At 48.4% G+C, this 25,814-nt stretch overlaps 10 protein-coding genes across 10 annotated transcripts; 6 read left to right on the forward strand and 4 right to left on the reverse strand.

The window, feature by feature from the left end:
- Positions 1 to 333: 333 nt before the first annotated feature.
- On the reverse strand, positions 334 to 2,638 carry An11g01240 (uncharacterized protein; the record flags this gene model as incomplete). Its single annotated transcript, XM_059750052.1, has 5 exons — positions 334 to 1,140; positions 1,208 to 1,947; positions 2,056 to 2,213; positions 2,319 to 2,373; positions 2,554 to 2,638. The coding sequence occupies 5 exons, from the start codon at positions 2,636 to 2,638 to the stop codon at positions 334 to 336; spliced, it is 1,845 nt and encodes a 614-aa protein (XP_059604255.1).
- Positions 2,639 to 2,888: 250 nt separating this feature from the next.
- On the forward strand, positions 2,889 to 7,049 carry An11g01250 (uncharacterized protein; the record flags this gene model as incomplete). The annotated part of the gene is made up of 9 exons (XM_059750053.1): positions 2,889 to 2,986; positions 3,043 to 3,269; positions 3,370 to 3,483; positions 3,931 to 5,712; positions 5,750 to 5,887; positions 5,974 to 6,158; positions 6,373 to 6,540; positions 6,672 to 6,770; positions 6,903 to 7,049. The coding sequence occupies 9 exons, from the start codon at positions 2,889 to 2,891 to the stop codon at positions 7,047 to 7,049; spliced, it is 2,958 nt and encodes a 985-aa protein (XP_059604256.1).
- Positions 7,050 to 7,110: 61 nt separating this feature from the next.
- Positions 7,111 to 8,980, reverse strand: An11g01260 (uncharacterized protein; the record flags this gene model as incomplete). The annotated part of the gene is made up of 6 exons (XM_001394096.3): positions 7,111 to 7,500; positions 7,591 to 7,884; positions 7,990 to 8,324; positions 8,390 to 8,574; positions 8,646 to 8,742; positions 8,803 to 8,980. The coding sequence occupies 6 exons, from the start codon at positions 8,978 to 8,980 to the stop codon at positions 7,111 to 7,113; spliced, it is 1,479 nt and encodes a 492-aa protein (XP_001394133.3).
- A 1,529-nt stretch (positions 8,981 to 10,509) lies between these two features.
- On the forward strand, positions 10,510 to 12,771 carry An11g01270 (uncharacterized protein; the record flags this gene model as incomplete). The annotated part of the gene is made up of 9 exons (XM_059750054.1): positions 10,510 to 10,544; positions 10,590 to 10,617; positions 10,665 to 10,903; positions 10,957 to 11,243; positions 11,322 to 11,379; positions 11,432 to 11,987; positions 12,036 to 12,124; positions 12,180 to 12,393; positions 12,448 to 12,771. 9 exons carry the CDS (start codon positions 10,510 to 10,512, stop codon positions 12,769 to 12,771), a joined length of 1,830 nt encoding a protein of 609 aa, XP_059604257.1.
- A 1,108-nt stretch (positions 12,772 to 13,879) lies between these two features.
- On the reverse strand, positions 13,880 to 15,184 carry An11g01280 (uncharacterized protein; the record flags this gene model as incomplete). The annotated part of the gene is made up of 7 exons (XM_059750055.1): positions 13,880 to 14,044; positions 14,147 to 14,219; positions 14,316 to 14,391; positions 14,490 to 14,673; positions 14,834 to 14,908; positions 15,013 to 15,093; positions 15,170 to 15,184. The coding sequence occupies 7 exons, from the start codon at positions 15,182 to 15,184 to the stop codon at positions 13,880 to 13,882; spliced, it is 669 nt and encodes a 222-aa protein (XP_059604258.1).
- Positions 15,185 to 15,384: 200 nt separating this feature from the next.
- On the forward strand, positions 15,385 to 17,805 carry An11g01290 (hypothetical protein; the record flags this gene model as incomplete). Its single annotated transcript, XM_059750056.1, has 9 exons — positions 15,385 to 15,400; positions 15,462 to 15,599; positions 15,646 to 15,768; positions 15,839 to 15,950; positions 16,032 to 16,245; positions 16,371 to 16,629; positions 17,148 to 17,399; positions 17,527 to 17,634; positions 17,720 to 17,805. 9 exons carry the CDS (start codon positions 15,385 to 15,387, stop codon positions 17,803 to 17,805), a joined length of 1,308 nt encoding a protein of 435 aa, XP_059604259.1.
- Positions 17,806 to 18,191: 386 nt separating this feature from the next.
- An11g01300 (uncharacterized protein) lies at positions 18,192 to 19,841 on the reverse strand (the record flags this gene model as incomplete). Its single annotated transcript, XM_001394100.1, has 3 exons — positions 18,192 to 18,216; positions 18,286 to 19,549; positions 19,643 to 19,841. The coding sequence occupies 3 exons, from the start codon at positions 19,839 to 19,841 to the stop codon at positions 18,192 to 18,194; spliced, it is 1,488 nt and encodes a 495-aa protein (XP_001394137.1).
- Positions 19,842 to 20,965: 1,124 nt separating this feature from the next.
- On the forward strand, positions 20,966 to 21,771 carry An11g01310 (uncharacterized protein; the record flags this gene model as incomplete). Its single annotated transcript, XM_001394101.3, has 4 exons — positions 20,966 to 21,143; positions 21,201 to 21,493; positions 21,544 to 21,618; positions 21,673 to 21,771. 4 exons carry the CDS (start codon positions 20,966 to 20,968, stop codon positions 21,769 to 21,771), a joined length of 645 nt encoding a protein of 214 aa, XP_001394138.3.
- A 1,169-nt stretch (positions 21,772 to 22,940) lies between these two features.
- On the forward strand, positions 22,941 to 23,613 carry An11g01320 (hypothetical protein; the record flags this gene model as incomplete). Its single annotated transcript, XM_059750057.1, has 2 exons — positions 22,941 to 23,249; positions 23,557 to 23,613. 2 exons carry the CDS (start codon positions 22,941 to 22,943, stop codon positions 23,611 to 23,613), a joined length of 366 nt encoding a protein of 121 aa, XP_059604260.1.
- Positions 23,614 to 24,547: 934 nt separating this feature from the next.
- An11g01330 (uncharacterized protein) lies at positions 24,548 to 25,434 on the forward strand (the record flags this gene model as incomplete). Its single annotated transcript, XM_001394103.3, has 5 exons — positions 24,548 to 24,613; positions 24,683 to 24,845; positions 24,908 to 25,041; positions 25,178 to 25,259; positions 25,331 to 25,434. 5 exons carry the CDS (start codon positions 24,548 to 24,550, stop codon positions 25,432 to 25,434), a joined length of 549 nt encoding a protein of 182 aa, XP_001394140.3.
- Between the last annotated feature and the right edge of the window lie 380 nt (positions 25,435 to 25,814).

Below are 25,814 nucleotides of genomic sequence, written 5' to 3' on the forward strand. Positions count from 1 at the left end.
AAGAATTTTTTCAGCAGGGTTATTCCTGAAGAAGTAAATATTCTTTGAATGTTTTTCTTCTTGATCAGGTGGAAACTATCTCTTGGGACTCTTGATGTGCTCAGGTCCATTCGCGATCACAGGAGCAAACGCCTTCCAGCGAAAGATCTATGATACTTGAAAAAGTAGAATTAAACCAGCCTTTAAATATGCTAGTTGTTGGTATGAATCACATAACACTGCTCTTCGATTAAGTGGTGTGACCCTTTTGCTAGATCGTGTAGTATGCCTAATTGAAGCCCCCGGCACTCCCTTCTATGTACATTAGTCTGTAAAATTAAGTATACATCTCAGCTAGGCCAATTCATAACGGATCGTCTTCGTTGATTTCAGCTCCTGGGGCGGCAGCTCCTGGGGCGGTTGTTCCATCGCAGTGTCAGTGTCCATCTCCGGGAAGTTGTAGGAGGCAGCGCCCTGTGGAAGCTCCGCAACCTCTCGTGGCTCGAGTTCCGCGGCCTGGTAACCGCCTTTGGAGTCAGTGGTCATATTCTTTTCTGGTGTTACTCCTGCTCCACTTTCAGCTTGCTTCCTCTTCTTGCGGAGGATTAGAAAGGCTACAGCAGCGATCATAGCAGCGCCAGCAACGGATCCGACCACAATGCCAGCAATGTCCCCGCCAGAGAGCCCACCTGAGCTTCCACCACTTCCGGCGTCCGTGCTTGTTCCGTTGGTGCTTGTTCCCGTGGTGCTTGAGCTACTGGAGTTTCGCGCCATTAACAAGTTTGCTGTGAAAGCATTCACAGCGCTCATCGAACTGAAGAAGTTGGGATCCTTATCGTATGTCGATTTAGTCCAATCCGAACCACAGACAGTGCCGTTGCTCATGCCGCTGCATTGCTTCGCAACGGCCTTTGCAGTGTTCCGGAGGAGAGGCTCAATCGTGTCCACGGTTTCTGGCATGAGGTGTGTCACCACCGCAAGGCAGGATGCCAAGAGGCCCTTCAAGGCGTACGCAGTATCATCGTCCCAAGTCGAACCCGAGAATCCTGCGTCAGGGCTGATCTCCATCCCAAGTTCTTGTATCACACCATCATCAACAAACATGTTCATGATGGTATTTAACATCCCTTTTGTTCTTTTCTCCCAAGCAGCTGCGCCGGTCTGATTTGAGCACCCAGAATTAGCCAAACTTTTCTCACACATGATGGGGAAGCCTCTCCAAACCTACCACATTATACATGTATGCTGCCGCGCTCATGTACAGGCCATAGATATATGTGTATTCCCCGTTATTCGTTGCCATCGCCGTGCAGTTCCCTGAGGCGGTCGTATTCGTCACCAGGTAATTGATGGTCCAATTTGACTCCACCACCATATCGTTATCCACGCACCAGTCCCAAACCTTAACTGCATCAGCTACATAAGATGATTGATTATCACCCGTGGTGAGATATGCTAGTCGTGCAGACAACTGCAGGAACTCTCCGTTGCTTAGGGCGTCTTTCATCGACTTGTTCGTCTCTTCTATATCAACGTTGGAAATTTCAAGACCACCGTCGCATATATTCGAAAATGCGAAGGTACTACTCAAGGTCCCCTGAGCCTGACCTGCATAAAACAGCCAAGACTCCTTGGAGGAATCGGCCGGGAAGTCCATCTCAGCCGCCGTTACAGCACCCAGCGCCCAAGCCGCATGGTTCATGTTGGTATCGTTGTCAGATTCTGCCCACGAATCTCCGAGCTCCAGTCCTGCCATACTATACATGCGCTTGCTGATGAGTTCATTGTAGGTGTCGTTTCCAGTAAGATTCCAAAACGGAATCAGAGTCGAGTAGAGCCACGCCTCCACGGTGGATGAGTTAAATATCCACTCATTAGCATCACCGTACACCGGATTGACATTGCCGCTGAGAGTCGAGTTGGTAAGCGTATTGTGAACTGTCACTGTTGCGGCATCTTTGATCGATTCTGAATGTCGTGCAAAAGAGGGTTGGTCAGCTCATCGATCCCATTCACGGTGATCCAGTCGAGGGGGGCCTTACGCGTGCTGTTAATTTCCAGATCCAGCGCTGACACTGTAGCGGAAAACCCTAGAAGCAGACTTGTCCAAGCCTGATTCCATGCTGGGCGCAACATGACTCCCAAAAGTGATAGTTAATGCACAGCGGGTTGGATAAACACGGAAAGAGGCAGTGAGGACACCCGGAATAGGAGCGAAGTCCGAGCATTTAAGCCTCGAGGGAAGCAGATTTTCAAACTAGCAATGCCTGCCCTGGCCAGTTTAAGAGGGAAACAGATTCGATTGGCGGGACATGCTAAAGCAACTTGGGCGCAGTAACGAGACACCACCGCATGCGACGATATTTAGCCGGTCCACTAGAGCGTGTTCCGTGACTCCAAGACTCTCAATGTTTTTGGATCTGTTCATTTAGTACTTAGTCTCGGCTTCAACGGCTTCTGTATGGCTGACCCCATCTGTTGGTCGGAAAGACCCCGGTGATTAGTTTAGCCCGATGGGGATCGGACAAGGATTGTGGACAAAGAATCGGCTCACACTAACTCATTAGCACAAACTCGGCGATGTGCGAGAAGCGCGAGATTGACCCTCAATGAAAGAGCCCTTGTTGGCCAATTGCCTCTGTGAAGTCTCGAGCATCATTTTGCCCCTGTCAAAATGATTAATCAGTACGTGGAGTGCTAAACAAACGCTATGAGACCAGTGAATGTGGCAGATTTTCAATAAGTCTAAGTGGAAAGAGATAGAGGGAATAAGGAACTATCCGCCTCACCCACGGGACTAGTCTACTAGCGAGGTGACTATACAAGAGTGGTAATTTCCCACCCCTGCTAGACTTTCCCCACCGCGGCCCCAAAGCCGGGGTTTCACACAAAACCAGTGGTGAACCTAAATGAAGCTAAGGCCTGATCCTAGTCAAGTCTTGACACCGGCCATTGCTGATCCGTCTCATCCTCTACCCGATCAGCTCAGCGTCTTGCTTTCTAGGGAGTAGTCCTCCGTACCAGCGCTCTTTTAGGACCTGATTCGGTGGGATCGCGACTCAGCTGTGACTTTTTGGTCCACCCCTTCGCTAAGCATGCGCTATTTGTGCTGTCAGGACGCCATTCCGATCAGCCCCGCGACTGTGTTGTCCGGCGGATGTTCCTTGCTTGCCCGGAGATAAGGCGATTCATGTCGGATGCTACCCTGGCATTTTCTTGGCACAATCCAGCCGCTTTACGATCGTCTCAGAGGCCGATGGACTCAGGTGCCCTGTATGGAGTAGTCAAAGGTCCGTGGTCACCAATGTATGCAGTGATAAGCAAGGATCTATATATATACCATCATGTGAGCCGCAAATAGTAGTGTGTAAGGCTGCGGATAAGCCACAGGATGCACCGCCACTATAGTGGCTGACTCGTTTGCGCTCTTTGGGCAACAAGGCTGTTTGTTGGGCTGCAGCCACTATTTTGCCAGACTAGAGCTGATGAGGGGAACTGAGCTGAGTCTGGCCCAGATTCGACATATCTTTTATTTGACTGGCGAATCTAAATCTGCTTATTCATTGCACTACATACGCTTTTGTATCATATACCCCAGTTGGCTGCTCGTAGATACAGGATAATTTGCATCATCTAAACGGAAGAGTAGAATCTATGCCCACCTATTAGCTCATTTTCCATAGAGAGGAAAATGTAGGAATATGTGATATTGAGCATAAATAGTTTGTATCTAGATTTACTACACCAGCGGATGCTTTCTCTCAATTCTACCCTGCAACTTCAGACCATGATATATAATCACTGGTCCCTTTGATATATCAATCACTAGTTAGTCGTAGTTCATAATTGGTAACATCACTCGCAAGTTAAGTATTGGCTAGTTAGTCGGGAGTATCTAGTAAGTAGAAAGCTTACTCAGTAAGTAGTTTGCTTCGGTTAACCTCGGCTTAGTTAGCAATCACCAGAAGCAGGCTGCTTATCACCGTCACCAGGCTGTGCCTCCTGCACATGACCGTGTTCTCAGCGACGCAGCTCCGTTCCCTGCTCACCACCACAGTATCTCCTTTACTTACCACACTCGCACTAAAGCATGCCATTTCCATGTCGTCCAACTCCTGCAATCAAACCAGATGAGTAGTCCTCAACCCGGCTCCGAATTCTGGAGAGCCACTGGAGCTATTAAGGATGACCTGGAGAATCATACTAAGCGGCGATATGAGGTTACCAACCGGTTCGTTACTTATCAGGATTTGGTCAAGATCTTGCAGAAGGAGGGTCGTATCCACAAGGTACTCTATACCGACTGCCTCACCACTGAGGATCTGCACAACATCCAACACAACTTCATTGTCATCCTTACCACTCTCGTATCGATCGGTGCCACACATTGCTTAGCAAACTTTCGGAGTCTATTCCTGACTGGAAGTATCACCGATAAGGATCTTCCGCTAGAGCGAGAGCAAATCGAGACATTCCTCCCAGGTCATTCAGAGCTAGTCGACCAATTCGAATCCCACCAATGCGACTTCTGCCCAACAGTGATCTCTTGCACAAGGCTCTTACATTGTGTTCCTTCGAAGAGTCGACTACCATTCGAGAAAAAACCTGAAAAGCTGGGCATTGGGGGCTTTGGCGAAGTTGACTTGGTGACTATAACGCCGGGGTACTGGGAATTTGATAGAGACTGTACCAACAGCTCCGCCTATAAAGTTGCCTGCAAGAAGTTCAGCTCCGACTCCAAAGAAGCCTTTCTCAAGGAATATAAGAATCTCACAATTCTGAAGGAGAGTCTTACAACACAGAGTCACATTTTGCAGCATTACACAGCGGTGGACCACGATCCACACAGCTACTATATTCTCTTCCCGTATGCCGAGCACGGAGACTTGTACCAATTTCTACATGGTGGGGCAGGGAGTTATGAGCTTCACAATCAATTTCCTCGCCTACCGGTTGAAGGCGATCCAGCTATATTCAAGCCACTGCTGCACCAATGCTGGGCTCTGGCGTGCGCTATTGAGTGGTTGCATGACTATATCCAGGTTGATGGCGAGCACATCATGTGTGCACATTTGGACCTCAAACCGGACAATATCCTAATCAGGAATGATGCAAGCTCTGTTGTGGGAAAGTGGATGATATCTGACTTTGGTATCTCCGTGCTTGAACCTCAGAAGCTTGATTCCAGCCGTCCACTCAGTGTGCGAGGCTGTTACCGGGAACCGACAATTGAAGTGAACCCTCACGGGGGAAGAGGAACCTATCGCCCACCGGAAGCTATTAACCGAATAGGATCAAGGGCCATGACCAACAAGATAGGTCGGCGAAGTGATATCTGGGCCTATGGATGCATTTTCACTGAAGTACTTGCCTGGGCGATCGGACGACGCGAAGGTGTTGAATACTTAGCTCAGGAAAGGCAAATAGGGATAACTAATGACTTTTTCTGGGATGAACACTTTGGTCAAAGCTTGTCGCCTCAAGCGACAGGTTTCAAAGTACGAGATTCGGTTGTCCGATGGCTTGACCACATTCAAACTTCTCCTGAGAAAGTAGTAGGTGAATGGGTCAAGACAATCAAAGACATCCTCATCATCGACAAGGAGAGCAGGCCCAAAGCGCAGAAGCTTGTTACATATGTTACGAGTGTGTACAAACCAGGCGATGTGCCTCGAGATCCCGATTCGCAGCCCATCGGATCCCCAGTCGAGCCCTCATCCAGGCAGTCACCCAGTTCATTATCTAATCAGTCTCACAGTCGATCAAACAGTCGATCCAGTGAGCCATCCAGTCCGCCATATAATCCACCATACAGTCAACCATCAAGTCCGGCATCCAGTCCGCCTTCCAGTCCGCCGTTTAGTCTGCCATCCAATCGAATGCCAAACCATCGAGAACTTCCCAGAGGGTCAGGCTTACAGGCGCCGAGCAAGCCACTGCCGCATGGCAAGAAAAATTGCATTGACACCTATCTGTCGCGGACGAGTTGCCAAGGCAAGGTCCCAATAGCAGTAGTGTCAAATGACAAAGTCGAAGTACTCAGTTTGGACCTTTCGCAAAGAGAGATCAGAGAGGTCCAATTTCTAGCACTTTTCGGAAAGTTAGGAAATGCCGAGGTTGTCATCGAAGGTCAGTACCTCGCAGTTTGGGGGTTCTGTAAGGAGGAGGGGGAAAGGATGGTAAGTTTCTCTGTAGTGCTTACGGAGTTATACTAATGGAAGTAAGCTTCATATTGGAGAGGTTAATTCAGGCTTCTCTCAAAGCCTACCCAATACCATAGAAAGCGAGAAAGTAATATCGGTCGCCGTATCTCCGCGTGGTCTGTTCGCTCTAGTCCAGGACAACAAATTATTGCTCCTCTCTTGGACATCCCTGTCGTCATCAGATATGCAGCGCATACTGAAATTGCCCGACTTGGAACAAACATTCACGCAAGCTATATTCAACGCTAGGGGTGACTTCTTGTTTGCGTGGGCAAGGAGCTCAAAGAAAGAGTCTCTGTACGTCTGGAAAATTGAAGGGTTGGCTGATGAACCAGATTTCGCTGTTCACTATTCTCTGGTAGGCTATACTACAGCCACCCGCCTCACATGATGCATCACTGAACAAATATAAAGCAGCATCGGTTCCACTGGAATACTTCTGTTATGCCAAACAGTTCTGGTCGAGGGTGTGTCCTTGCAGATGACCAGAATAGGTACCTTGCTGTTACCCTGAATCAGCAGCGTAGTGAATCGCACGGCATTGAACCAGAGCGCATCGAGCGCCCGTTCGATACTTTGAATGTGACGGTCAGCTGTATGGTTGGCGATGAATATCTGCTCGGATTAGTTAAGAGCGGTCATCTAATCACGACGCGTTTATATCTACACCGCTTTGAGATCACTCGCCGAGAAAATCAAACGCATGCCTCCATTTCCCAGGGCCGTGAAGTTCTGGAAATTCCGAAGAGCTTCAAGCTGGCCAGCAAAGTACGGGCCTATGAGCAGCAGGGGGTAGTAACGGTGGTATTATGGAACGAGACCAGCTTATTCATATCTGATCTACCTCCCAGTGATAGAAATCATTGAGGCATCATATTTACCCTTTACTTCATTCAAAGAGCAACGACTACCAAATCTAGATTCCATCTCACTCATTTGCGAACTCCTTCCCAACCTGCATCTCCGGTTTACTCACGTCGCGCTTCCCCGGACGCTCAAAAAAGCGGAACGGCTTCCTTTTCCACCAAGCATCGAACCATACAATCAACACATATATCAACCCTGTGACCAGGGTCAGCGGCAGCCAGGTGGCGAGAAATACCCAGAAGTCCTTGGCAATGACAATCTGGCGTGAATCCTCATCGAAGACGAAGAAATTCATTCCATATAGGCTTACGATGAAAGAGCCTGGTAAGTAGATTGCCGACACGAATGTGATTACTTTGACTGCGGCGCTATCATCCAAGTTGTCCTCCTGCAAGCGCTTTAGGCTGCTGGTCAAATCGCGCAGTTCACGGTCGACTCTCGCTGTTTCAAGCTGATTGTGAAGCGAAAGCGTATAGCCGGCCTATGTAGCGTTAGCATAGCCTGTCCTTCGATTGACGACTTATGGGATTTGGAAGCCAACCAGATCAATCGCGTTCCTCATCCTTGGGATTAGCTCTTCACAGCTCTTTATGTAGCCCTCGAGCGCTAATGATAGTGTTTCGCACCCCGGGAGAGCTTGTCTCGTGGATTCCGTTGCCCTTCTACCCAATGAAGAGGCAATGACGGGTTTCAGGGCTCTAACTAGGTCCAAATTGCCACGACAGCAGACATGTGCGCGCAGGGCGAAGTCATTCAAATTGCGAAGCTCTGAAACTGTTTTATAGCTCTCTCTGGGAGTGGACTCATCAGGTAAGTCCACCAGAGCTCTGTTATTCTGATTTAGTAAGACTTGTTAGCCCAATAGTCATTCTGCTATCATGAAAGCCCGACCCAGGGAGGTAAGATGGTCAGAGCCTCGCTAAGGAATTGTGAAGCGTACAAAATCTTCGAACTGATCTCCGAGATATCGAAGATACCATCTCCAGTTGCAAATGAAGGAGGAGAGAACTAGCGAATGAACCAGTATTGATTGGTTCCTGGCTTCATTTTGGCTTAGGCCTGCTTGCATTCTTGGCTCTTCAAAGATTCCAAGCCCATCTAGAATCCTTTCATCCGGGACACTAGTCTCATTCGGATGAAGGAGAATGAAAAAATCGTATCCTCTCTGATGCTCATTTGATTGGTGACGATGATGGTACACCCCAGTGTGGCGCCATGACCAAGGTATCAGCCTGCGTTTAGTCTTTTCAACATAGTTGAGCTGATATGAAACATCTGCTCGCCTCATGTTACCGTTTGATCTCTTGATATCATAAATATGGAAAACAATCAAGACTCACAGGCGTCGTTCTCGCGCTCGTCCACACATAGAAGGCTGTTCCCTGCTTCTGAAATATGAACATTTCTCCCAAAAGAGAGCAGCACTTGGATAAAAGACGGATGGACGGCATATCGCTCTAGCAGAAGGGCCATAAACAGCGGAGTAATCTTGAGCGGGAGGATGGAGGCGGAGGAGTAGATGGACCTATTTGATCCCAATGTTGATTAGCACCTTATTCATACCGGTGGCCATTGACTAGGGCAAGGCATGCATACAAGATCCTTATATTCAACCCATCCGGTATGGCCGACTCTGTAGTGAAAAAGCCTTGAAGCGATTCCAAGTCCCTGTGGAGTTTTGTTGCACGATGATCTTGCGAGACATGGGGCGTGAGTTCGTATGCTTCCACAGAGGGGCTTTAACGGTACCCACCATCGTAGACATCCGTTAGTCGGACGTGAATTTCATTTCTGCGTGTCAATACCCGTGGGACTCCGTTAAGCAAGTGGTTCTCAAGGTCAGCGAGATTGACCGAAGAAGGGTCGTGGTGAGCGGGAAGTTGCTGCAGGTAAGGGCGCCATATTTGGAGCGGGTCATCGTCCACCGTCATTGTATTTTCTTTCCTCGTTCCCTTTTTCTCACTTCTTCACCCCCCCAATTTTGGCTAGCTCGAGAGGACAATAAACTTGGTTTTATATTGAAAGCTATTCGGAAACCAGTATCTGTTTTGCGAGTCTCTCGGTCTTCAGGGCCACAATGCCTTCAGAATTTTACGGGTAAGCCTTGCCGACCAGCGTTCAGCAAGGCTGAGGGATGGGACCAAATATCCCGGACATGTATGCACAGCGCCTCGGTCAGATCGATTGGCAGTCATCAACGGACAAGGTTGACTATCTAGGACTAGTCCTCTAGCAAACACCGGCATAGCCTGTCTGCGCCACGGCCACTGTCCATCAGGACACATCCTCGCCTCCTCATCGCGTGTTCCTTGACTTGCCACCTTGTTACAGTCGCCCGAGCTGATACATTAGGACCAGCCATCCTATCCATACGGATGACCTGCTTTATAATTCGCGGCCAGTTGTTCTCTTGCGCGGCTCCTCAGTTCCACTACCATGTCCCTACAGCGTCAGGTGGTTCAGGTCAGCCGGGCGTCAGCGGATTGATGCTAGAGCACGTACTCCAGTTCTTCCTGTTGGCCAAAGGTTAGTCCCCACCTTCTTCTCATGGGCTCATAAGATGCACTGCCATGACATACCTTAGTAAATCTTACGCTAGCCCAAATCAGCCATCGGCCATTGCGAAACTGTGGGTTCAAGTGTCATCGGCGTCAGCCAGTCTGTCCCCTTGTATGTCAGGCTTGATGGTCGGCTGTGAGACCTACCTCCACATCCGTCTGGACCTGGTTTTCAAATCGCTCCTTCACATAACTTTCTATTTCCTCGGCCATCTCGATGTACGATGATACGTCTGGGGTAAGGTCGTGCCGGTATGGGAGGCTGGAAGAAGCCATAGGGATGAGGGATACCTGACCGTGATCGCAAGGTTCTGAGCGCCGTTCCCATGAGCTTCCAATTTCAGCCCCGAGCGTGAATTATATATATGTATTTGGGGTCGGGTCCTCGTGGTACGATTACTAGCACTCAATTGTTCTGTTACCACTACAGAGTGCCATGCACGCCAAAAGGAGGCTCTTCAGGTCTGTCTACGTGCCACAAGAGCACTGAAGGAGGGAGCAAAAAGCAATCAAAGGCAGCCTTCTCTCCCCGCTCAGTGTTGGCACGTTCGGCGAGGCTGCGAGTGTGTTCTTATCACCAGCCAATCAGCCATTGGGAAACACCATGCGAGGCTCTGGAGTAAGTTATTCCGAGTCGAGGTTAGTCTGATCCTTCGATAGCCCCGATTCGTGTGAGATCCCCCCGTTCCCCGATTGCCTCGTAATCTCCCCCATCCAAGCGATGCACCCTACACTTCGGCGGACGCACCGATCTAGGTTTCTTACCCATAATGCATGTCCATCTTCACAACTGCCACCTAAATGCTCCGCTTATTCCTTTGTTCGTATCTTCCTTTCTACATGTCCAAACTCAGCGCACAGTGTACGACCCTGAGTGGGCGGTGCCATAGTAGCCTAGCACAATGACGACTCAAGTGGACACTTCAGAGAAGCTTAAGTATGTAAAAATTCCGAAACTTTGACAATATGCTGACGGGTGTAGACAGGAGCTCTTTGGGTTTCAGATCTTTGTATGCATGATGCCTCAGTTGGCTTGGTCGTTGCTAACGTGGCCCAGTTCATCACGCTCAGTGTTGTCATCGGAAGTGGCATTTTCACCAACAATGGAATGGCCCTCGCCATTGCGGGGCCCATGGGCTTGATTGTTGCGGTCCTCATCATCAGCATAGTGATTCTAGCAGTTAACGAATGTATTGCGGAGTTGACTCAGCAATTTCCGGTCTACAATTCGATCGTTGAATATGTTCGCACATTCGTCGACGAGGATCTTGGCTGGGTTATCGGACTGGCTTATTGGTAATAGCTTTCGATTCGGCACAAAGCACCATTTGCAGCTAATAGGGAAATAGGTATGCATATGCCGCAACATTTGCCAGCCAAACCTCTATGGCTGCGACTCTCCTAGAGTATTGGGGCCTGCCAACTGCGTGGAGAGTTCTTATCTGCTATGTTTTTGTTCCAGCCATTCTTTTTCTTCTCAACATGACTGGAGTTTTTGTGGGTTGTCTCGTCGCATTGATGGATACATGGCTAATAGAATCTCAGTGGTACGGTGTCGTGGAAACCATTGGTGGTTTCCTAAAGCTGGTGATGATCGTGGCAATCTCGATCTATCTCTACACAATTGCGGACAATGGTGAGTGGCAGTCCCAGATTGCACAATTATATAATCGTTACTATTATTGAGTTACCAGCATAAACTTACCTATTGCAGTCTCTTCGCCCAGCTTTGAACATGGACAAAGTTATAGCAGTAATGGCCAAGCCCAGTGGTCAGCTCGCCACTCCCTCATCTATTAATCTGGCATGCTAACATGATATCAGCTATGCTATTCCGCTCACGGCATACGCTTTCCAGGGCATCGAAGTATACGCCATGACTGCGTATGAAGCTCGAGACGGTCATGCACTTCGTTGGCCGGCTCGTTGGACTGCGTACGCGGCGGTAGTCGTGTACATCATGTGCACGTTGGGGGAGGTTATCAACGTGAAGTGGAATGACTCTGCCCTACCGCAGCTCCATGATGGAGTTTCAAACAGCACGTTATCGGCTACTTCCAACCCTGGTTCGTCGAGTAGCATGATCATAATAGCGGCGCTGAATGCCAATAACCGGTCAATGGCTGGATTCCTCAACGGTTGTTTACTCTTCAGTGTCTTTTCTGCCGCTAACACTTCACTGTACGTTGCTTCCCGAACCTTATGGGGTATGGCCAAGCACTTTCCCGCATCTTCCAAGGGTCAAGAAGTATGGATCAAGAGGAAGCTAGCGATTCTAAGTGAGGGCACCAAGGTTCCAGTTGTATCCTTGCTGGTGTCACTGCTAGCATTCTGCTGGGTCCCGTTTCTACAGCTCGCGCATAGCTCTGCAGTACAGCAGGTGTGTAGGTGTGATACATTTGCTCTGTTTATCTGCTAATGGAGCCAGGTGGTCCAAGTTATATCTATCTCGTCCAGCACCGCTATAATGATCGTATGGGCAGCTATCTGTCTCGCCTTCCTTCGCTACTATTATTGGTTCGTGTGTCTGCTCAATATGCAACTAGTGTTGAGGTACTCATTGCTGGCGCAGGCTGAAAAAATGCGAACCCCGACTTCGGTACCACGACCGTCCTCAATACATCCGACTGCATGAAAAATACACTCCTAGGGGCAGTCTTCTTATTCTCCAACCACTTCAGGCCTGGATAGGACTAATTGGGTGTATCACCATTTTTGCATTTTCCAGCGCGACATGGTGGAATGAAGACGCAACCGTCACCGAAGTTGCCATGGCGTACGGGCCGGTAAGCCAGCGCAACAGCTAAGCACATCTACTCATTCTAATCAAGTTCCGATAGCATATGGTCCTCTTACTCATTTTCATAATCTCGAAAGTGTTCAGTAAAAACAAGGGGTGGGTCAAATTGACAAACGACGAGTGGGTCCTGCGGAAAGCTTTGGATAGACTATGGGTTCGCAAGATCGATCATCATGAGGAAACCGCCACAAAGCGCCTGCGCAGTGTTATGGCTTCGCTGCTTCCACAGCCTTGGGTAAAACTCATTAATGGGCAGAACAACCAGCAAGCGAATGAGAACGTTCATCATCGGAGTGAGAGTTCCACGTCTGTGGAGACAAACAGTCAAGAGTTGCTTACTATATCGAATGACCAGCCTGTATGAGCCCCGACTTTGAGCTTATGTTTTTTGTTGTCGTATGCATTGAACACTTATGATTTACGTCTGAAACGGAGGAATAATAATTACGGGATTATGTATGCTACTAGTTGGATCTATTGTGAAAGTTATCACCGCAAAACAACACGCTGTGCCTGGATGCTATGATCATATCCCACCATTCTAATAGCTTGCTCACACATGAGCATGATATGACAGTAGAGCAAACTCCATTAGCAACATGGTATGAACGCATATTAAGCAATTCACTCCAAACAACCAAACAAGCACATTATAGTCTATAGAATCGGCGCCGGGGAATAGCACAGATTCGCAGGTTCTTGCATTGATTCAATGCTTGCAATGCAGGCAATAGTAAACGTAGTGATCTACGCCGATGAAAATCTGACTCGTGAATTTACTGATTCATGCGCCATTGCTCTTCACCGAGCAGTTCTAGTATATAAAAGAGACCTTCTTTGCGTTTGATTTTCATTTCTTTCTCTTCTCTACATCTTCTCTACATCATCTCCTCCAATATAAGATGACCGGTTGAGTCAAAGTGGCCTTTACTTGCGCGAATTCTATCTATCTTTCTCGGCATATACACTCCAAGCCCTCATATCTTCTTTACAATATCTCCTCCAATATAGGATGACCGGTTGCCTCAATTGGTCATGGTTGCGAGTTTTATCTATCTTCTTCTATCTTCCTCAGCGTGGATACTCACAACCTTTACTGAGGTATCAAGACCAAGCAACCTTTGAAGAATCACGCGTCCTGACACGCGGCACTGTTGATACATTGGCGCCTCTCAAAGAAGAAAACGTTTAATATATCTATAAGATACAACTCCAACTAGACGCTCTAGTCACTTGCATTGCAAGACGGCGTGGTGGCGCCATTCGTCATGACTTGGTATGTCAAGCTCCTGGATAAAAGGGCAGAACATACCAATAGCAATGCCAAAAGAATTTCTCTAACCTGTCTCATCCAGTAAATGCCATTACTCAAGGACATGTTGGCGCTGACACTACTGGGGTGTAAGCGGATCGCGCTGGATATCAGAGCAGATCAGAATTTCGACTTGGTAAACAGTCATTTTCACGCGTGCTTAGCGCCTACCACGTCTAAAATGGGCGTCGAATGAGGTACAGAGGCGCATTAAAGAGAAAGGAAAGGCGAATCTTTCTCTCAGAGTCCGCTTCAGAAGCCCCGGGATGTGGCTCGGGGCTCTCCTTGCGACTCCACGGGGGAGTATAGCACCGACTGTCTCTATCTGAGTTGAAGGTCACAGAACTCTAAATTGGAGTCATTTATGCGTCCAAAAGAATGAAGAAGCATCACTCTACAAGTGAGAAGAAGATCGTTCTTCTCATACCTCAGCATCCGAACTCGAGTGGGCAATTGAAAATACGTGCTTGAACCTAAGGCATAGCGGAGCGGCAGCCTTGCTATCGTACCAATGATTGAACGATAGAGGAGCAACACAAAAGGAATAGGGTTCTTCATCGATTAAACACGGGTATGTAATGAATACACATTATGACGTCGCATTCAATGTACCGCTGCTGCCTGGGATGTTCTTCTCCTGCTTGCTCCCTCTTCCTTTGCCTCCTACTCCGTCTCCTCGCCTAACACAACCTCAGTCCCTCGACCGTCTTCACCATCACCATGTCATCCAACACCTCTTCAGTGGAATCGTCTTTTGGTTTCCGTATTACTGGCCTGGGCACTGTTGTCTTGACAATTCGCCTTTTCTCTGAACTTCTCAGGATACCTCCGTCCGAATTCGAAACTCACATTGTGACCAACACCGAGACTGTTCAAAAGACTCTGCTTGAATCCGACAGGTTGATGCAATTGATCAAACATGGGGCAATTCCGGTTTTCCCTCTTGACTTCGGCCTGCCTAATCCTCGCAATCCTCAAGATCATAAACACCTGGAATGGCTTGCTCCGGTATCATCTCTTTGATAATTACGATATTCCAAGCCGCTTGGATCCTACCACAAATCCAGACAGTATACAACGCACCCTCCAGCCAACTATCCTTGATACAACATACCACAGAACAACCCCTGAGCCCACTATCACCAGGCCACAAGGCCAGTACCTTGCGTCTCATATTAATATCAATAATCTCAACTAGAATGAAAACAATCAAGCCTTAGAAACATCTGATAAGGTAACATTTGCAAACATGGTGCCTACCTACGCCAGTGTAAGCGAATTGTGCAGCCGGACCGTGTCAACCCGGTTACTTTTACCACCAGCAGCCTCTTCAATCTCACCGTGTTGTAATACGTATAGATTCGCAAATGCGATCTCTTTAATATGCAATACAGACACTATCCATTCCCATCAGTTTACCGCCCAGAGACGAACGTGCTATCGAGTTTACGTCCGATGCCGACATCAGAATAAAGGGGGATACGTCAAATACACTGGGCCAATTGGACAATCATCGCTATACCAAGAGGTGGAGAATAACTGGCTTCCAATGTACCCAGGTGGGGTAGAAAAGGCGTTGTGACAGGCCCTCTAATCGAATTGTCGGAAGGAGGACTCTAGCTTAGCCTTACCTATACCGTTCCTCTTTGTAATAGGTCTTTGGGCATGGGCCTTTTCTCAGGTAGTCTAATTGCTTATGTAGACTGCTACATCTTGGCAGCATGCTCCGTGTGGCAATTCAGGACCTCTCCTTTTGATTGTTTATTCGTTCGATGCTGCCTCCCGCGCTAATCCCAAGTCTCCGAGCACTTCAGCTTCGTTTCCCTTTCGACGCTACCTTTTGACGCGTCTACTTGTCCCCTTGCGTGTTGTTGCTGATTGTTTATTCGATATCATCAAGAAACGAACGTCGTTTAGTGGAAATAGCACATCAAATCGCGTACTTTCGAGCATTGTCATCGTCTTCCTACGTTTCTCGGCTCGACCAAGTCACCCTACACCGTATCGAGTACTTGATAAACGAGTTACACCTTGACTTGCCCCTGACAGGTGCGAGCAACGCGTTTGCCTACCCTCCGGATTGAGATATCGACCAAAGTACGAGCCCCCCTGCTGTCAGAGACTTTCTACGCTTGTCAGGCGGCTTTGCTGCATCCGGACAATACCAGCACTGGGCAGCAACACACTAGGCAGACGCCTTACCAGAACCTGAGCGCCGAAGATACCATTTGGTGTTCTACACATGTTATTGTCGCATGATACATCATCGGTATCTTATATCAGTGGCTTCGGTGCTATCTATTACTATGTAGCCCAGGGACTGGTACCTGGAAGAACCCTGAAACCGGTGTGCTTGTCGGTGGGCTCCTGAATGTGGCCTTATGGTTTCAGTCTTTAAAGCTTGGACTATCTCTCTCGTCTAGGTACTGGCAGACAAGAGCCTCTACAGGAAAGAGCGTGGCCCATGTGGGCTTCGGGGTCTTAATACTTCTTGAGATTAAGCTTTTACTTGGTCTTGGAGCTGTGGTAAGTAGTTCTTCTACTTGAAATTTCTATGTTTTCATCAAGAATTAAGTCTGACTGACGGTGTATAAGGGACGCTATGGGTGTCTATTAGGTCCAAAGCATAGTGCAAACATAAGTACTATCAGGCTGACTTATTATATCGGTCTGCTCGGGGCGGAAGAGACCGCCGAGCCCACGATAGTACTATAGCCTCCGAACCGGGATACTTGGTCAAAAGTACGAAGTATTTAGACAACTACACAAGACACCCAACAGCCCCCTGCGAGTATAAGCTACGCGGATCTATACGGGCAACGACCCCACTGTGTCAAGGCCGCGAAGGCAAGAGATACCAGAATGAAGACTTTGACGCAAGTGTACACAGTGCACAAGGGCCCTTGACGGGTACGTAAGTTCCGTCAACTTCTTTGATGCCTATTGCAAAAATACGCTAATGCAATGGCACAACTGAAGTGGCCGATACTGACGGCTTCAGAAATTATCTAAGTCTTCAACGTCGCTTACACTATGGCGGATGAGCTTGGTCGGCCAGATGAAATAAGAATATGCTGGTTGACAAATTCAAAGCCATAGACATTCATAATCGCTCAAACTATAGCAGATGATCTTGACCAGCCGATCGAACGCAGGCTCAGTTGGCCGACAGATTCGAAGCCATGGACAATACGGTCCTCGTACATCTCCACAAGTACATGGACGCGGAAGGGTAACTCAGTCACCACTCACAACCGGGTGAGCAGCCTAAAAAATCGTCTCGCGTGCTATTCTCTATAGCCTGGCTTGATGGCATCTTTACCCACTCGTCAACCCACACCAACTCAACGCCCGACACCAGACTCCGAGTCTTCATGTATGCAAGCATGCCTATATATTTTACTAATGATGCATGCATACACCACCAGTTTCCGACGTCGTCTCCATACTCAAAACCGTCGGAATCGTCTGCTGCGAGATCCCCGCAGTCATCTGCCTCTTCATTCCGGCGTTCGAAACCGGGATGTCAGGACGGCGATGTGGTGGTCTTGGCCATCGTCCCCTACTTTACATGTCTCTGATACATATTCATCTAAGGATCACCGTCTATCTCTTCAGACCGGGTCCCGCTACCACACGACTCATAACCCCGATGACAGGCTGCCCGTCCGGATGCTCATGTTACTCAATACGTGAATATCTTACGCGATGCTCAACAATAGCGAGCGCTGCTGTGATTAGGAGAGAAGGATATTTACAAGATCTTAATCAGACAGGAGCGATACCGAGAAGATTGTTACTAGCTAGCCGCCGGGCAGCGGGGGACAAGACCCCTTTGCATCTCTATTCATAGCCCGCATACTTATCTCGACATCGAAATATCGTTTCGACTCGACCCAGTTGATGGGACCCCTGGTGGGTGGGTGTATCGAGTAGTCACTATGGAGTAGACGCGGTCGGCAGTTTCAGTACTCTCTCTATAAATATGATATCGTTATAGGGACTGTTATCGGCACCACTGCCGCAACCGCAAATGCTGCTAATGCTGCTACTGCTGCTGTCGCTCATAGGGCACAAGAGTACTAAGTAGGTGGAGCTGACCAGCAGATCCGGGTCATCCCGCTTAGCGATTCAGTCGAGATTTCTACATAAAGCAAGGAAAGTGGAGACTTGGGCTGGGGTTAAACTGGGTCAAGTAGAGTGAGTGGTTTCATTACTACTACTACTTAAATCAAGGAGTGACTGGCTAGATACAACCTATACCAAGATTATAGTATAATCAAGCTTGGGGCTAGAAAATTGGCAACCGGGTATATTTGGGAACATCTCTGAAATGGGCATCATGCTTCATCATTGTAATCTATATAATTCATCATAAAGCAATAACATAACCGATCATGTGGTATAACGCATCAAAACGCACCAAACTACCTATATGCATTCGTTTAAATGGCACTTTTGTTGAACTTTGTCTACACACTGATTGTCTTGAACACACTGTTTCGATTTGTTAGCTTTAGTGTCCCTTAAAATAAAAAGAAAAAAACAGAGTGGAGTATGACTTACCCAAATCCAACACCGCCCGTAGCCATGATCGTACCGGGCATCTGGGCCTGCCAGTGGATTTCCTTGACGGACTCCATGTAGTGCACGAACAGTAGCTGCGGCGGAACTTCCTGCATTCCCGCCTCACGGTTCTCCTCCTCATCCAGTTCCACAGCCAAATCCCACAGCGTGACCGTGTTGTCGGCGGAACCGACCGCGACGACACTGTCGTCGGTCGGGTGCCACTCAATACTCGTGACAGGCTCACGGTGGAAGTCGAACGAGGCAACAGGGGAAGCTGTGGTCTGAGATCCCGGAGCCGCGGCATTCGGCTTCCAGTGTCTCAGATCCCAGACGGCCCACTGTCCGTCATCCGCACCTGTCGCAAGGAGGTGGAAAGTCTGGTTCGACCAGCTCATGACGTTGACATCGGTGTTCGACACCTTCACGTCGACAGCAGGCTTGCGCGACTTCGAACGAACGTCCCACACCTTGACACTGCCGTCACTGCTGGCAGAGGCGAAAACGTTCTTCTCGTTGGGAGACCACTGGAGCTCCTCAACAGACGACATGTGGCCGGTGAACGGACGAGTGTCGGTGACCCAGCCACCGCCTTCAGTGCGAGTCGTCACGTAGATCAAACCGTCATTGTCACCAGTCAACAGCTTGCCGAGGGGCTGTAGCGGAGACCAGTCGAGGGCGTATCCCTCCGACTTGTGCATGCGGAGGGTAGACAGGGGCTTGTTGGCGGAGGGAGGGAGGATGGTTCCAGGGACATCGAAGCTGGTGAGATGGGGGGTAACATCGTGGATCACGACCTGGGAGTTCTCGAGCATAGTGGCGGTAAGAGTCTGCGGGGGCTTGGAATAGTCTCCGGACTGGTTAGGGGTCTGGTGGGCGCGGATGCGGTTGGTCGTCGATCCGAGAGGAATGCTCTTGTGTTCCAGGATCGCCTCGCTGTCGTCGTCCGAATCGGAGTCGCTGTCCGAATCCATGCCATCCTCCTTGTCCATCTTGCTCATACCACTTAGCTTCAACACCATCAGCTCATTCTCCTTTGCACGTCGGCCCTCTGCTTGTGTGCCTGTTACGGCGTAGACAGTGGCGGGATAAGTCTTGCGGTTGTCGCCCAACGAATCGCGCACGATATCGAACGATAGACAGGGCCACGGGGTGCTGAGAGTGTGCAGCATGTCGTAAGTAGACGGATCGGGAGAGAGGACCTCTCCGGGTGCCAATTTTGTCCTTCCGGGAATAAAAGTCTGCTTGTCAAGGTCCATGGCATCTGAAGGGACCAGTCGGGGTCAGTATGACTGCCACATTCGAGGATCGCAGTATGCGACTGGCAGAACCCGTCGCAATGGGCGCAAGATCTTACCTTTCTCTTCCTCCTCCCGTTCAGCATCGGGACGACCATCTACACCAGCCTCGAGAACCTCGTCCTCACTCTCGAACTCATCCTCATACTCATCCTCGAACTCCCCCACCTCGTCGGGAGGGGCGTCGACGACGGGACGCTCACCGGCCTTGAGGGCGGCGTTCTGCTCGTCGGAAACGTCGGCAGATCTCTTCGACATGATGAACCGGTGGGACGTGTAGGGTGTCGGGAAATTAAATTTCAATTGTCGGTCGTCCACAAACCCGGTTGAGTAGCAGGAGACTGGCTGAATTTCGTGGCAGCGAGACTCGGGGAACTTTTTTTTTTCTGTTTGCCAGGCCGAAATTCACGGGACAAGGGCGCTAAGCCTATCGGGGAATAGGCGCGATCGGAGTCTGGCGCCCGCTTTTTTGCTGGCTTTGCTTTCTGGAGGAGCTGCGGCTGTGTTTGCTTTGCTTGTCTTGCTTTCTCCTCCAAGGGGCTGTTCCTCATCCCTCCTCAGCTGGTTCCTGTCCTTCTTTCCCTCTTGTTGGTGCTGCTACTCTTCTCTGTTGCTGCTCCGTGGTTGGCACCGCCTTCGTTTCACACACTCCCTGGTCTCTGCTTGGTGCCGCTAAGTCGTTTCCTTATCGCCCAAACCACCCCCCCAGTCATTCCACACGGCTGCGTGCCTTGACTACTAGTGCACCTGTCACATTGTTTGGTTTCTGCAACAAAAGGTGCATACCACCACTACCCAAACCCATCCTTCCCGCTCATTGCCCCAGCTCCGGTCCCCAAGCTATAGCGCTTGCATTCCCAAACATGATAACTGACAAATCAGTAATTTCCTAGATCATTCTCTCCTCCCCTTTGTCATCGTCTGATTTTGTTCCGTTGGATGGGTTCCGGGAAACCGGTGCTGTGATCCCAAATCCTCAAATTCGGTTGGTCTCAGCATCCCCGCTCCACCGGACTTCGACCGTGTTTACGCCTGGGACTAATCCACACCACCCACAGATACCATCCGAACCCAACATCTGTTATCCAAATATGGATGCGTCACAACTGCCCGTGGCCGGCACTTCGGATGTCGCAAATCAGGCGCATCTGGAGCAATCCCAGAGCCTCGATACACCCGCTCCCGCAAGCCTCGGACTGGCGGGACCAGACGAGTTCACAAGCACAAATGGCTACAGTAGCGACTCGCGCGCCCACTACTCCTCCCACGAATTCAACTCTCCGGCTCGCGATTTTCACAATGAAAACGATCAACCTCGACAGAACTTCTCCCCGCTGACCCATCAGCCGCAACCATTATCGTCATCCCGGCCCAGCTCCGAAATGTCCACCAGCCTGCCTCAGCCTACGCACGATGTCAGCCAAAAGCAGCCGTCGCAGTCAACCAAGAACAGCGTGGTGATCAAGGTGGGTATGGTCGGAGATGCCCAGATCGGAAAAACCAGTTTAATGGTGAAATATGTGGAGGGTAGTTGGGACGAGGATTATATCCAGACTCTCGGTATGCAGCGGATTCTTTGCGCGGCTAGGAATGAATAATGCTGACCGCGATCTTAAGGTGTCAACTTCATGGAGAAGACCATCTCCATTCGGAATACGGAGATTACGTTCTCGATTTGGGATCTGGGTGGCCAGCGTGAATTCGTCAACATGCTTCCCCTTGTGTGCAACGATGCTGTCGCCATTCTGTTCATGTTCGATCTCACGCGGAAAAGCACTCTGAACTCAATTAAGGAATGGTACCGACAAGGTCGTGGGTTCAACAAGACTGCCATCCCCTTCCTGATCGGTACCAAATATGACCATTTCGTCAACTTTCCCCGCGAAGACCAGGAAGAGATCTCGATTCAGGTAGGCGAGAATGCATATGAGGTGTCTTAGCGCGCACTGACCACCTATAGGCGAAACGGTTTGCCAAGGCCATGAAAGCTAGTTTAATTTTTAGCAGTACGAGTCACAGCATCAACGTGCAGAAGGTATGTCCCGATGTGTGAAGTTATACCCTGTTGCTAGTGTTGACAGCGTGATAGATCTTCAAGATCGTCTTGGCCAAGGCTTTTGACCTCAAGTGCACGATTCCCGAGATCGAAAATGTTGGCGAACCCCTGCTACTGTATAAGAACGTCTGAGTCACGACCAAATGAGTGGGATGAACGATTACGTATAAGGGACGACGTGATGTTGATGATCGAACTTTCCCTACTTTGGGCTGTAGGATATCGTGATCTGGTGCCAAGTCCTGGGGATCAGAAGCGACTGGTCTGTTGGTGTCCTCGCTACTTTCTTTGTCTATTTCCGTCTGTGTCTTTTCCTCATAAGCATTGGGATGCGCTAGGATTTCCTTCGTGTTGATCACTTCTCTTTGTTCTTCCATTTTTCTTTCGCTTTCATTGTGTTAAATTCCCCACATTGTTTCTACTTTTCTCTTCTTTGAGCCCGTCGGCTGCGGGTTGACGAGTCACATTGGCGGACCTGCGGCGATGGAGCAGGAGTGCTCGGTTACGGCATTGGCCTGATATATTTCTTTTTCTCCTATTTCTTTTTTCTACTCCATGTCATTACAGCCACAGTGGGTACTGTTTCCTATGTTCAGATAGCTCTAATGTGACCTGAGGTGCTATTTGCCTCGGCAAGATTACATATTTATACAGGATCTTCCACTTCTTGGGGGTGCTGCACCTTAATAATCAAAGATAGACCAGCCATTCATCAACATTTACCTTATATATCTTTCTCGAATCCAGTGCAGTCTGTTACAGATATGGATAGAAAAGCACTAGTACCAGACATATAAGGTGTCCGCCAGAAGGTCAACACTTGACCTTCCGGTCGCCTATATCTTTCACTATAAAGCCACGAAGGGATAATTTTCGACAATTATTCCAAAACACAGATGATCTGACAAGCTCCTGTCCTCCCAGTACCCTGTTTGCTCATAGTAAAGCCCTAAATGCCGTCACAACTTAACTACTACATACAATACCAAAAAAAAAAAAAAAAAAAAAAAAATACACATATATTAGATTATCTGTTCCAGGCAGAAATTAACGGGAAACAACTTTAATTATACCAACAATATATAAGACTGAATTTCACCTGCAACATGATATCCTGCTATCATACTTTTGCGATGAATCTACCCTCTATATACTATCACAGCTATACCAAGTCCGGTATCTTGCCTGAAATACTATGAGGACCACCCTGCAAGAAGCTAAATATATCTAGGTCTGCAACAATGATAAAAACGGAAACCGCCTCTGCATTTGCATAATAACACAAGGAAGCCCAACTCAATATGGAAAACTATATCAAGGCAGATAAAGCCACAAGCGACCCGCGGCGGACTCTCAACGTTTTGGGGCGCAATGCATCGTGCCATGCTAGACAACAAAATAACGATGACGTCATAGCTCAGATATCACAAAATAACAAGCACAGCTGGAACTTGTTTGGTGGACCGAGTCTACTATGGAATACGGAATGGTGCACGAATTGCCGCCTTGCCATTGAGAAGATTCTGTCATATATTCTATCACGGAGGGCTAAGGGTTTCAGCATACTACATCAGCTCAGCCACGGCGACCAGGAACAAGAAATTAGGGCTGTATGAGAGCTGTTGTCGCCTACCATGTTAAGCTCCACTCCAATTTACTCGTCAATGTTAAGTAAGAGAGACATTGTTTTTTTGTCTGCGTGTTCAGTCATGGTTCTCAAATTGAACAAGCGATTTGAAAGCCGTCTTCTTATTCGCTTCTCCTAATTCCGTCGCCTAAAGGCATACTGAAGAATTTTCGCTCATTTTTATTAAATCAAGATGGAGCATTATGGCGATAACACTTGCACATGCTATGGCATGTGGTCTATAAGCAACCCTAATTCCTTCTCCATTAGGATTTACTTCACACCAATAGGGTATCTCTGAAGGTGAATACCCATATAGCCGAGGCACGGGAATGCCTTATGAATGAATAGAGTAAGCATAGGGTAGCAGCTTCGCTGGTAGTAGCATAGTACATTGCTTCTGCAAAGCGATACGGTAGTATCTTCGCAGAACCATAATATTAATTTCAAATAAGTGAATTTGATTGTGGGTTACGAATTTTCATACTGGGATAGGGGGGCGCCTGGAAGCTTCTAAGTCAACGCCAAGAACCCAGTTAGTATCCAGGAGCATAGAGCGCACAGTGAGATACTTTACTGGTCCTGAAGCAGAAAGGGGAGGAAAGAGTATGAGTTTAAGCCAAAGTAGGAAGTAGGGGAGAATAGATGTGACCAGTAAATACTCAATGCATTGGACTGGGAGGTAATAAACACAGTCCACATGTGATTGCCGGTACAGCATCGTCTCTTACAGACGCATAGTTGCAGTGAATCTAGTCATGAACAGCCAGAAACTGGACCGGCTCATAGGCTCGATACGTTGGCTTACCATTCGCAACATTTGCCAAAAGATGCGTAGACTCAATTCAATAGCTTTTGACGGAAGCACAAGAGGTTGTATGAAGACTATAAGCGGGATAGAATATGTTAATGCAGACTACTCTGGTTATGATGCAAGTCAATACATTGATTGCTCCCTTGCGGAGAAAAAGCTCTTAATTGGCAGAGCTATGACTCACTTCGTCATTCATAAGACCCGAGGCTTATATTGCAATCAGTCTACTAGCTAATAGATAGCTGAGACGTCGCCTCGATGACTCAACGGGAAGCTGTTGAGAGCCTCGATAACAACCTCGGCCTCAACCGGCTTACGTTGGGAACATTCGAAATTTGTAATCCGTCCTTAGCTTAGCTCTTGCATCTTGAATAAATAGCCATCTCATACTCTAGGATTCAGCAGCTTCATTTAGTCCCTAAGTCTCCTCTATCTCCTGTCAATATCCAACAATCCATACTCTGAAAATGACGACAGGCAGCTGCTTCTGCGGAAACATCCAAGTTGAGTTTAGCGGCGAGCCTATGATAGTCGTTAGTGTTTATCCTCTTGCATTTTCACAATTCAACACTGCTAATTGTCTTCTTCTTTTTCATACCTAGGCCATATGTCACTGCCACGACTGTCGCAAAATCACCGGCACTCTGTATTCCTACAATTTTGTGTTCAAAAGTGATAGCTTCAAAATATCAGGGAGACCCAAAGAGCTACCGAAGACATGCGACAGCGGAGGTCGGATCATGAACCACTTCTGTGGGGACTGTGGTATGTTGGAGTAATATTTCTCAGCTCTTGAATTGTGGTAATATTAAACTCGATGTTTGTAGGTACGCCCCTTTACGGACACAAAGTAAACGCCGATGGAAGTGCGGGTGAACTCAAGATCGTGCGTGCTGGTATCTTCGATGATGAGACAGTGAATAAGTATAAGCCAGGACATGAAGTATACACCGGAAGACGGGTATGTTGGCTTGATCCTGCTGATGGGGCTGAGCAGTTCGAAGGGATGGCGCCTCTGTGAGGCCTTAAAATGCTGGGATGGGTAGCTTACGAGAGGTTCATTTTCCTTGTTTAATGATAGTGAACGTTATCTTTAGACACTAAATGGCTCTACATATTTGCTATTTAGTTCAACTGCTTCATGGTCGGGTCTTAAAGTAACGTCACAACTGTATTGGGGTGAGTGTCCCAGATCTATGAAGATTGTGGTCTATTTAAAGTGCCTTAATGCTATTAACCTTAGATTGCAGCTTCCGGGCGGAAAGTGGAGCCGGGATCTGGCTACTGGGTGTCAAAGCCCATGAGTCTCGAGGCGCATGTAACTCAAGGACCTTGGTGGACAGATCGAGGTTGATCTCATGGAGCCACTGTCATAGCTTCTTGTATCACAGGGTCTGAAATGTCATTTGCAAGGAGAGAGTGGTAGGCTGAGTCGTCAGCCACGTGCACAGGTTATTCCCGGATGTAATTAAACCTTATCAGTGCGCATGCAAGAGATAGATATATTTTCGATAGCTCTGAGGATTCAGCAGGACCTTAGGATAATAACAATTATGGAATCTTACTCAAACGACTACATTATCGCAACACACTACTATATCCTAACCAGGGAACAAGTTTCGAAACTAAGCAACAAAGTCCACAACACCCTCAGGCCACGCCGGTCCTAAGAGCCCGGACACCGACCGGCCCTCATGCAGTCTATATCCGTCCCTAACAACTATATCCCCGGCG

This window comes from Aspergillus niger (assembly GCF_000002855.4).
Source record: "Aspergillus niger supercontig An11".
NCBI lineage: Eukaryota > Fungi > Ascomycota > Eurotiomycetes > Eurotiales > Aspergillaceae > Aspergillus > Aspergillus niger.